The following is an 11,072-nucleotide window of genomic DNA, read 5'->3' on the forward strand; positions in this document are numbered from 1 at the left end:
ACGGTAAATTTTTGCGATTTAACCTAAAATCGGAGCGTTTTACACATGACGTCATCGATGACGTAATGCGATTTAACCCTAAAAACCGGGGTGTTTTAACCCTAATTTTTGCGATTTAACCCTAAATCTGTACGTTTAACCCTAAAAATCGCGGCATATTAACCCTAATAATCCCGGTAACCCTAACCCTATCACCATGACGATAACCCTAACCCTAGGGCTATCACCATGGCGATAGCCCTAATATTCCTGACGATGATAACCCTAACCCTACCAACATGACGATAACCCTAACCCTAGGGCTATATTCCTAATATTCCTGATAACCCTAACCCTAACCCTAGGGCTATCACCATGACGATAACCCTAATATTCCTGATAACCCTAACCCTAGGGCTATCACCATGACGATAACCCTAATATTCCGGATGATGATAACCCTAATAATCCCCGTAACCCTAACCCTATCACCATGACGATAACCCTAACCCTAGGGCTATCACCATGGCGATAACCCTAATATTCCTGACGATGATAACCCTAACCCTATCAACATGACGATAACCCTAGGGCTATCACCATGGCGATAACCCTAATATTCCTGACGATGATAACCCTAACCCTATCAACATGACGATAACCCTAACCCTAGGGCTATCACCATGGCGATAACCCTAATATTTCTGATGACCCTAACACCACGGCCATAACCCTAGGGCTATCACCATGGCAATAACCCTAATATTTCTGATAAGACCATGACCATAAACCTATAACCCTAACCCAAGAGTAGATAAACAAGAGTGTGCAACTCCGGATGGATTGGCCCACGGCGGAATTTTTTGTTGACGTAATCTTTTCGACGACGCACGCGCTGCGAGCCTTTTGGAGAGTTTTCCCTCGTGCACTTGGCTGGGCTTTACACTACAAGGTCGGTGCCCAGCACGTGCTCTCACACTGCTCTGCGGCAAAGCCGCGTTTCTCTGAAAAAAGGTGACGTAAACAAAAAATTCCGCCGTGGGCGCGGGGTATCTGCAGATTGTGCAGGAGAGATCCGGAGTTGCACACTCTTGTTTATCTACTCTTGCCTAACCCTATCACCATGACGATAACCCTAACCCTAGGGCTATCACCATGGCCATAACCCTAATATTCATGATTATGATGACCCTAACCGTATCAACATGACGATAACCCTAACCCTAGTAGGGTTAGGGTTAGGGTCCTGGCTGCCCAGCTGCCCGGCTGCCCGGCAGCCGGGCAGCGCGTGCCAGAGGCACGCCCGGGCGGCCAGGACCCTAACCCTAACCCTTAGAACAATCTATGGCAAGAATTGGCCTCTGACACATGGTCAACAGTTTTTCATAAAGTTTGAAAGTCAGCGCAGATTTTAGGGGTAGGGTTAGGGTTAGGTTTAGGGTAAGGTTTAGGGTTAGGGTTTGGTTTAGGGTTAGGGTTAGGTTAAGGGTAAGGTTTAGGGTTAGGGGTAGGGTTAGGGTTAGGGTCCTGGCTGCCCAGCTGCCCGGCTGCCCGGCAGCCGGGCAGCGCGTGCCAGAGGCACGCCCGGGCGGCCAGGACCCTAACCCTAACCCTACCCCTAACCCTAAACCTTACCCTAAACCTAACCCTAACCCTAAACCAAACCCTAACCCTAAACCTTACCCTAAACCTAACCCTAACCCTAACCCTAAAATCTGCGTTGACTTTCAAACTTTATGAAAAACTGTTGACCATGTGTCAGAGGCCAATTCTTGCCATAGATTGTTCTAAGAACACCTACTCAACTTATTGTGATGTAGAAAGCAATAAAGTTAATTTCGAATGAGTCGGTCTATTTTGTAAACTCCTTTAGTTTTGGCCTAAAACTTAGCCTAAATTTTAGCCTGAAAACCACCCCAAAATCTAGCGCAAATTTTGGCCAATTCAAAAAAAATAATAAATATTAATAAAAATAATAAAATAAACCTCATATACATTTTGAGTACGCTCGGTGCGAGTCATGGGCCACTTACTCTTACAATTTTCATCGGGGTTACCCAGCACTATAAGAGCTATAAATAAAAAAGGGGTTGTTCAGAATACCGAAGAAGAAACGACTTCTCGTTCTAAAGCACATTCTGGCCCCATTCTGGCTGGGCTGCCCGGCTGCTGCCCCCCCCTCCCCCCGGCTGCCCGGCTGCTGGCTGCCTGGCTCCCGGCTGCCCGGCTGCCCGGACGTGCCTCCGGCACGCTCGAACGCGCCTCTGTCGTGCCGATGGCTGTCGATCGCATGCGATTTTCGCATAGTCGTATAGGATACACTGCAAGTCTTGATGCTGTGAGTGAAAGTTGTCGATCAGATGGGATAGAGGGTACGTCTCCCAGCAATAGGCACCGACGATAGAGATTAGAATTTTAGCATCACCGTCGCTCAGGTTTTGTAGATTTCTACGAGCGGTCGTCGCGTGTTGCGATGTGAGCTGGCGCGAGCTCTCCATGAAATGAAGACACCAAAGGAGAGAAAATCTCACCGGCAAGGGTTTGAACATTCGCGCAAACCGTAGCCAGGAAACGTTGCTGCGTGGAAGGAAGGCGCGTAAACGCTTCTGAACGATATAATTGCAATCGAATAGGAGACACGATAGTGCAATAGCATAATTGAGACTTTTGTACAAACAGGATTTCTTCAGAGAATGTAACGTTTCTTGCAGGGGATGAAGGTTGAAGTGAGCTGAGAGAAAGTCACCAATGTTTGTTTTCTTCAGAAAACTAATCAGATGCCTGTCGACGCCTAGAAGGCGCTGTCGAGATTGATAGCATCTTTTTTCTGGCATGCACCGCTTTTGAAAATCATGCTCCGGTGCGTAGACTTGCTGATCGATCACGTGCGCACACGACGTGCACACGTAGTGTCCATCTATCACTGCCTCGGTCACGTGATTGCAACCATCATCACGTGCCGGAGAGCCCTTTGGCTGTCGAACGTAATTGATGAGCGCATCAAATTGATCACACAGGTCCATGATGTTCGGGAAATGGCGTCGATGCACCGTCTGCATCCGTCTATAATGCAGAGGCGACGAGTGTTCATTGGCCGTAGGAGTCGATATAAAAGACTCTGCTTGCTTTCGTCATGCATCATTATGCTCGTCAACAGGGTTAAGGTTGCATGCAATTTTTGGAGTGAGTAAGTGTTTCAGATCAGGAAGCTAGTTCTATTCACAGATCCGGTTACGTATCAGTTGGAAGATCTAAAAGGTGAGGAACTTACAGGCGGTTTCTATGAAAATGAATTGCAACGAGCTAAAGAAACCGGACTGAGACTGAACAAAGTGATTAAAACGAAGCGCAATACATCTATAGTATCTTTCAAAGGCTATCCGGCCAAGGTGGATGAATGGCTAAGAAAATCGGAAGTTAATCGGTTGCGTAAGAATAAAATATTGTGAAAATCAAATATTATGAGAACACTATGTATTTCATGAAGTGAGCGAATGGTCTGTCGCTACGCTAAGATGTGTTATGCCGGTATCTTATAATGGCCATACGCAAGTGTGCTCACACCGTCGTCGAGGATGTACCTCTTGCTATCGAACGGTGATAGCGCCACTTTGCGGATGGTCTCACCATAGATGTGGTGATTCCGGCTGCGCAGCACATTCATCTCTCTCTCGATGCTCTGCTGATCGCGTAGAAGGCAGTCCTTGTACGTCGAGAACTGCAGAGTATCGTTCACGACGGACTTCTTCACGCCCTTCGCACGCTTTGCTGACTCTTCGCCGGTGTACGCGTACATCTTTGAGCGAAGCCCCACGAACTCGCTCATGATGCGTCCACCCAGCTCATCCTTGAACTTGCCGACGACTTTCTTGTTTGCGAGGGAGTGCAGAGGATGGTCAGTCGGATAGTTGGACGTATCGTACTGACCCATCATGTCACTCATGTCCGCATACAGGTCGGCCGTGGCGTACTGCAGGATGAACGAGTCGGTGTCCGTGTAACACAGCCGTACGTTCTGACCATAGCGTGGCTTCAGAGTGTCGTAGAAGAAGCTGTACATCAGCACCTTCGACAACTCTAGGATGGAGAAACCCACGTAGATAGGTTTGTTCAAGTGAACTTTACACTTGAAGAACTCCACCGCCACCAGGTCGTTGTCGTACACGATACTGCGCTTGTACGTTGGCTTGACGATGGCGCGCCGCAGCCTGTCCACCTCTTCTTCCGAGCGGACAAGCTTCAGGTTCAAGCGGCGCCGGACGTTCTCCATCGTCTTGCCAAACACTGCATTGTTCATGAGTTTGTAGAAATCTTTCTCAAACTCCGATGCAGCATTCGTACGCAGATCGGTGTTCAGCTGGATGTACGAGCGCATCCACGGACGCTGCGTGAACTGGAGGACGCGATGCACTTCACTCACTTCCACGCCAAGCGCCACGTACGCCTGCAGATTTACGTAGTGGCACACGTAGCGGGTTTTTGGCAGCAGAGTGAGCATCAGCTTCTTCTCCTTCTGCTTGCCCAAGCCGAGCTGTTGCGCCAGCTGCTGCTGATGCGGCGACAGCATGTCGTCCGTCACGCACATGTTCTCGGGGCAAGGAGGATACTCGTTTAGCGCATCGTGCACACCATCGGGAATCGTGAGATCACACTCCACGATATATCCCACAGGCGAATCGTGGGGGTGCGTCATGACGATGTCGTCCACGAGATCATCGCTGATGTCCTCCACGAACTTGAAGTCGCCGATGGGCAGGGGCTGCTGCATGGCCCAGCCGTACAGATTATTTGCATCGACGTACTGCAGATACGTCATAGGCTTCGAGGGGTCGTACCCGTCTGGGATAAGATCGTTGTTAGCCTCGGCGTACCTCTGCACACTCATGCTGATTCCACCGCGGATGCCGTGCTCGATGAAGGTGTGCATCGTCACGTCAGACAGCAGGTCCAGACTGACGTCGGACACCTTGAGCAGCACACTCCACGCAAACCCGGGCAGCGTGTAGTAGTTGGCCGGATCTAGCGAGTACGTGGCGATGGCGGTGGTGCGGAAGTTCTCAAATACATCCGCCAGCAAGTACACGTCCGTCTTCAGGTAAAGATCGTGATAATCACGCAGAGTGACACAATCAAACCTGCTCCAGACGGTTTGCGCGTGACGGTACTCGTCATCGGTGATGTGTGCCTCGGACAGCGACGAGTAGAACTTCTCCCGTGGGGGGAGACTCTCCTCGTCGAAGCGGCTGAACGAGTCCATGTACTCGTACGGGTATACACCTTTCCGAAGCAGAAGATCCGTCTTCTCGGGATCCCCCCCATGCAGATCACGCATGCGGACGAACGCTTCTCCAGGTGTTGCCTTCGCAAGCTTATCCAGCGAAGTGCTGAGAAAAGCGTACGAGTCGATGAACACGAACTGCCGCCACATCATAGCGATGTACTTTTCCGTGTTGGACGGAACGATGTTGATGGAGCCGCGCTGCTCCGTGTGCTCCTTGTCTCCAGCATCTTGGTACGTCACTTCGTCAATCTTCGTTTTACCGAGATGACTGACGATGTGATGCGCGTCGTACCCCTTGAGATTGTGGAACACCACCGGGATGTTCACCTTGCCGGGTACGATGCGCAGCTGAAGATTACAGGAGTTGTGCGCTGCTCCGCGAAACGCACCCGTCATGTGATCGTGGTCACGCACACGATCCCCTCCGAGACGACGTTTACATATCCAGCAATCCCTGGCGCTGAGAAAACCAGCCTCCTCATCAGGCGTCAGGTTCATAGGGCGACGATTCTCCAAGTCTTCACGAATGGAGACTTCCTGCAGTTCCAGGGAGGTCAGGAACTGCTCTACTGAATCTTCGCCCGTATGCTGGAACGTATCCGTCACGGTGCCATCACTGCGCACGACGATGTATGCGGCAGAACAGGGTATGTGCTCCGAGTGCTGCTTCGTCTTCCCCCCAATGCTTTTAGGCTCAGCATGAGGTGTGATGATGCTCTCGAAATCAGCATAAATCACATACGGTGCACGAAGCTGCTTCTCGTACTGCGTGAAACGCAGCTTTTCACCCTTCTGCGGCATCACCGCCCGCGCGATGAGATGGTCTTTACAATGCAGCTGGTGACTCTCCAGAGCCGTCTGAGTACTCAACACGTTCAGACACCGGTAGCACACCTTCCGTGAATGATGACTTTTGTTGTGTACCAGACGACTCATGTTCTTGATGAACACCCAGTGCTGCACGTTACGTTCGTCCTCAGTTTGACCAGAAAACAGGAGCAGATTGATGGCTTCCTGAGGATCGCCTTTTCTGGTCAGACGAAGCGGAACGACAGTCTTCCCATCATCCGATATGCCGAAAACGTTGACGGCGAGATCGACATTGTTCTGCTCCAACGTCGTGATGGCACACATACTAGCTGGAAACTCTACGCCAGCAAAGTTCAGCTCGTCGACGTATGGAACGTACTTCGTTGCACGATTGTAGTTTGCACCGACATCCTCGTGATGTTTTGCGGCCAGCAGAGCCCACTGCAAACACCGATTGTCGTTGCTGATGATGTTGAGGCAGGCTGTCTTAGCCTTGATGTGCTGGGGGAGTTGGATGAACGTTCCACCTCCCATCGGCTCAAATTTCGACAATTCCAGATATACGGCTTCGACGTGATCCACGATCCACCCCGATCCATTCCGGACAAACTCATCGATTTGAGCATCGATCTCTGCTGCAGCACTATCCAATTTGTAACGAACATCATCATCATTCAGGACGATGGTGGTTCGCGTGCGCACGAAGAAGCTGATGAACACCTTGTCACCGGTGACACCATCCTGCTTCAACAAGCGCAGTTGAAGGACAATAGCTACTTTGTATCTCCCAAACTCGAGGACGTCATCGCGAAGCAGCTCACTGAGGCTCCTGTCCATCAGCTGCAACAAAACGCTAGCATCCTGGTACTCTCCAGCACCAAGATGGCAGACGTAGTTCCTGAGCATTCTCGCATTATGCTCGAGCTCGAACTCGAACATTCGCATCACTCGGCTTGGTTGGGACATCTTGTAGCTAAATGTACTTTCAACTAAACAAACTTACTTCCACCTTTCTTCATCGAAGGAAAATAAATTATGAGCAAGTAAAAGGAAAAGCATCTAGAGTACTTCGTCCGCGTTCTGTTTGAACGCGTCCAAATCTGTCGTGGGTTCTAGTTGAATCCAGAAACTTTTGCTTGATCGGAGTACGCTGTGTGTACTCTGAGCATAGCGAGGAGTAAAATAAACATTTTTACTACTCCCTTTAGTTTAGATGGTGTGGGCGCGTACGACGCACTCCTCGTAACCTTTTGACCCGCGTACGTGAGACGCGAGGGCTCGGGCGAGCTTTTGATGCGTATCCGGTACGCGGCTCCCGTTTTGCCTGGCTTTGTGGTTTGATGCGTACGAACTTGAAAATTTCAAACTCGTCGGAGCAAGTGGTGTGCACGTATATGGAAGCAATCTTCATTTCCTCAAATCATTTCGTAGTGACAGTGTTCCTTTTTTCATGTAGTCCTGGAATTATTTTCGCCTAGTCGTTTAGTCGGACAAGAGACGGACATCCTTCTTCATCTCTGTTGTGAACCCTGCAAGATTCTCTAAATTGTCAGGATCGTACGACCACACGGCACGAGGACAACTGTTTTCCTTTACAAAGTATATTTCACTTCATCTGATAATTAACAATGAACACTAATAACACCAGCTATTTATAGCATGAAAAAACAGCGTACATGCAAAAACATAAGCAGATAAAACTGGACATAACAGCGTATACAGCAAAACGCACACAACGCATATAGCGTATGCCATGCAGCAACATCAGCGGTACGGCGGAGTCGAAATACAACATTTCAACGAATACAATGCCATAAGCGCGAAGGCCTTTCCCAATTGAGAACTGGTGGTTTACAACATTCTCCCCACCAAAGGGCTTCTCACCGCCGTACAACAATGCACACAAGTCAAAAACGATCCGGGGCTCTGACTACGCGCCCAGAACGCGTTATCTCCTGCTGCCGTGGTGGTGGTAACGGTGCTGACGGTTCATACGCTGGCTGCTGAGGGACGATAGCAGGTTGAGCGGTATCTGCAAGCCCAGGAGCCACGTCCTGTGACGATACTTCTAACGGCACTAACCTTTGAATCGGCCTCAACAGGGTACTGGTACTCAACTTAACCTTGGCAACACGACGCTTACCATCTCGACCAGGGAATAACTCGATGATCCGTCCTAAACGCCCGAACTGCTTGCGCTTGGTATCATCGAGAACAAAGACAACATCACCCACAGCTAAAGGGCGCGACATGGTCTGTTGGTGTTTGTTCAGCTGACTTAGGTACTCCACCTCCCAACGATTCTTGACATGCTCCAGTGTCCGACTGAGGTAACGCAATCTCGATGACATCTGCGCAGCGTCCAGGGCACCTGCTGGCTTCTCTGACGACATCCAGATGTCACCCATCATCATTGCAGGGGTTACTGGTGGCTCATCCAGGCTATCAGACACATAAGTTAGCGGACGACTATTCACCACTGCTTCAACCTCATACAAGAGGGTCTCAAGCTCCTGGACCTTCAGAAACGCTGTTCCCATTACCTTTTTCAAGGCACTCTTCACTGTACCAACCATTCTCTCATAGAAGCCTCCATGCCATGGTGCAGCTGGAGGATTGAACATCCATGGCACACTCAGTTTGTCAGATGCCGCCTTGAACGTTGTAGCGTTGTCAGACCTGATCCGAGACGGCAAACTACGTCTCGCGACAAACTTCCGAAATGCTATCAAGAATGACTCAGTACTTAAACTATCGACCACCTCCAAGTGAACTGCTCTGGTGGTGGCACACACAAACAATGCTATCCATACCTTCGGAGATGACTCACCACGGCGCACGTACAACGGACCAGCATAGTCGATGCCGGTAGTTGCGAACGGCCTCTCGTGAACAACTCGGTCTTCCGGCAGCGGCGGGCAGACTTCTGAGGCAGCCTTAACCTTGTAGCGGCGGCATGTAACACATCGCTGAGTAATGTTGCGTAGCGCCCGTCGACCACCGATAATCCAAAATTTCTGACGGATGAACGACAAGACTCCTTCTACACCTTGGTGCATCCTTTCAACATGCATTTTCTCCAACAGCAACTCGGTCAGATGATGTTTGCCTAACAGGACTGGGTGCTTGGCTCCATACGCCAACTCGCTGTGCTGAAGTCGCCCCCCGGCTCTGAGCACTCCATGCTCATCCAGAAACGGTGCAAGCTGATACACCTTCGACCCAGGCTTCACTGGTTGACCTTGCTTGATCAGCTCAAGATCCTCAGCGAAACATGCGGCTTGAACGATGCGGTACAATACGTTGTCTGCTGCAAAATAGAGTTCAGCACGAGGCTCAGTGTGCTTCCACTGCAACATCCGAGTCACCATGCCCTGTGCCCTCGACCATTTACTGAATCGGAGCCACCATTCCTTATCAGATTCTCGACTACAGGTGGTGGCTGACACTCGTACCTCTACACTGGACTCATCTGTAGCTGCGGTTGAGGATGCGGTGGGCCAGTCATTGGGCTCCGTGATCCAGGTTGGTCCGCCCCTCCAGAACGGACTACGGATCTGCTGTGCACTACTCCCACGCGACGGTAAATCTGCTGGGTTGTGAAGGCCCGGGCAATGGTTCCACACAATGCCGACCTTCTTCGATATCTCTTGGACTTGACTGACGCGGTTAGCCACAAATGTTTTCCATTTGTACGATGGATTACTGATCCAATGAACGGTAGTGAGACTGTCAGTCCAGCCATAGACTTGCGTGACGGTCACACGCAGCTCCTTCACCACAAACTCAGCGTAGCGAGCCGCTAGACATACTGCTTGTAACTCAAGGCGGGCTAACGTGGGCGGAGACACAGGTGCCACTTTGGCCTTGGCAAATACCAAGTGCGACTGTCCATTGACGACGGCATACAAACAACATCCAAACGCTTTCTCACTGGCATCAGCGAAGGCATGAAGCGCAATCGGCGTGTCAAGATTGCAGCAAATCCAACGTGGTATGTCAATGCTCACCACTTCGGCCAACTCTCCCCACCATTGCGCACATGCGGCTGCGATGCCATCAGGCAACATATCATCCCAGTCGCCTCCGACTTTCCAGGCTTGCTGTTGCAGTATCTTTCCCGGCACAACTGCCGGTGCTGCTAGACCTAGCGGATCAAACACTGATGCAACACACTTGAGGAGGGATCGCCGGGTCCAAACAGACGGCCTATCGGACTCGCCTAGCGCTGCTATGCTGAGCAAGTCATCACTGGTTTTCCATTTCAGACCGAGGACTTTATCTCCGGCCTCTGGATCGCACGGGATTTCGTTGCCTCGCCACTTGCGTAACTCCATGCCAGCATCCGTAAGCACACGCACGCTGAACTCTTGCACCTCCTTGGCTTCCGAGGCATTTGAGACACTAGAGACCAAATCGTCAACGTAGAAACTCGTGAGCAAGAGATCAATACGATCTCGATCTTTGGGTGCAGACAACGCCCGTAGCTCCTTCAAGTGATGCTGAATCACCGCAGTAAGCATGTACGGCGAGCAGTTTACGCCAAATGGCAGTTTCGTTAGCCTCCAGGTTAACAGTTCATCGCTGTCGCTTCGACCGGGCCACAAGAAACGCAGGTACGGACGGTCTTCGGGATTAACCGCGACCATGAAGAAAGCCTTGCGGATGTCCGCTTGCAGCGCGCTCTTATATTCACGGAACCGTAATAGCATACCTGCGAGACTCGGCAATAGCGACGGTCCAGGGTCAACCATGTCGTTCAACGACTTGCCATCTGGAGCCGTCGCCGAGGCATTGAACACCACTCTTAACTTCGTGGTTGCAGCGTGCTCGCGGAATACACCATGATGCGGTACATAGTACCCGGCATCGCTCTCACATGGCTCCAGCTCAATTGCTCCAAGCTCGCGGTACTCCCTGATCAGCACATCATCATAGAGCGCACGCTTCCCATTCCTCTTCAGCTTTTCAAGAAGCCGCGTTGCGATGACTCTAGCTTGAG

The 11,072-nt window shown here is 50.7% G+C and overlaps 1 protein-coding gene across 1 annotated transcript; it reads right to left on the reverse strand.

The window, feature by feature from the left end:
• Nucleotides 1-3,499: 3,499 nt before the first annotated feature.
• Nucleotides 3,500-6,976, reverse strand: LOC135827881 (uncharacterized). Its single transcript, XM_065340317.1, has one exon. It carries the CDS (start codon nt 6,974-6,976, stop codon nt 3,500-3,502), a length of 3,477 nt encoding a protein of 1,158 aa, XP_065196389.1.
• Between the last annotated feature and the right edge of the window lie 4,096 nt (nt 6,977-11,072).

Source organism: Sycon ciliatum, chromosome 12 (genome assembly GCF_964019385.1).
Source record: "Sycon ciliatum chromosome 12, ocSycCili1.1, whole genome shotgun sequence".
Lineage (NCBI taxonomy): Eukaryota > Metazoa > Porifera > Calcarea > Leucosolenida > Sycettidae > Sycon > Sycon ciliatum.

Bases quoted from the DNA above. Each gene is read 5' to 3' on its own strand.
- LOC135827881 (XM_065340317.1), bottom strand. From the start codon at position 6,976: ATGCTCAGGAACTACGTCTGCCATCTTGGTGCTGGAGAGTACCAGGAT.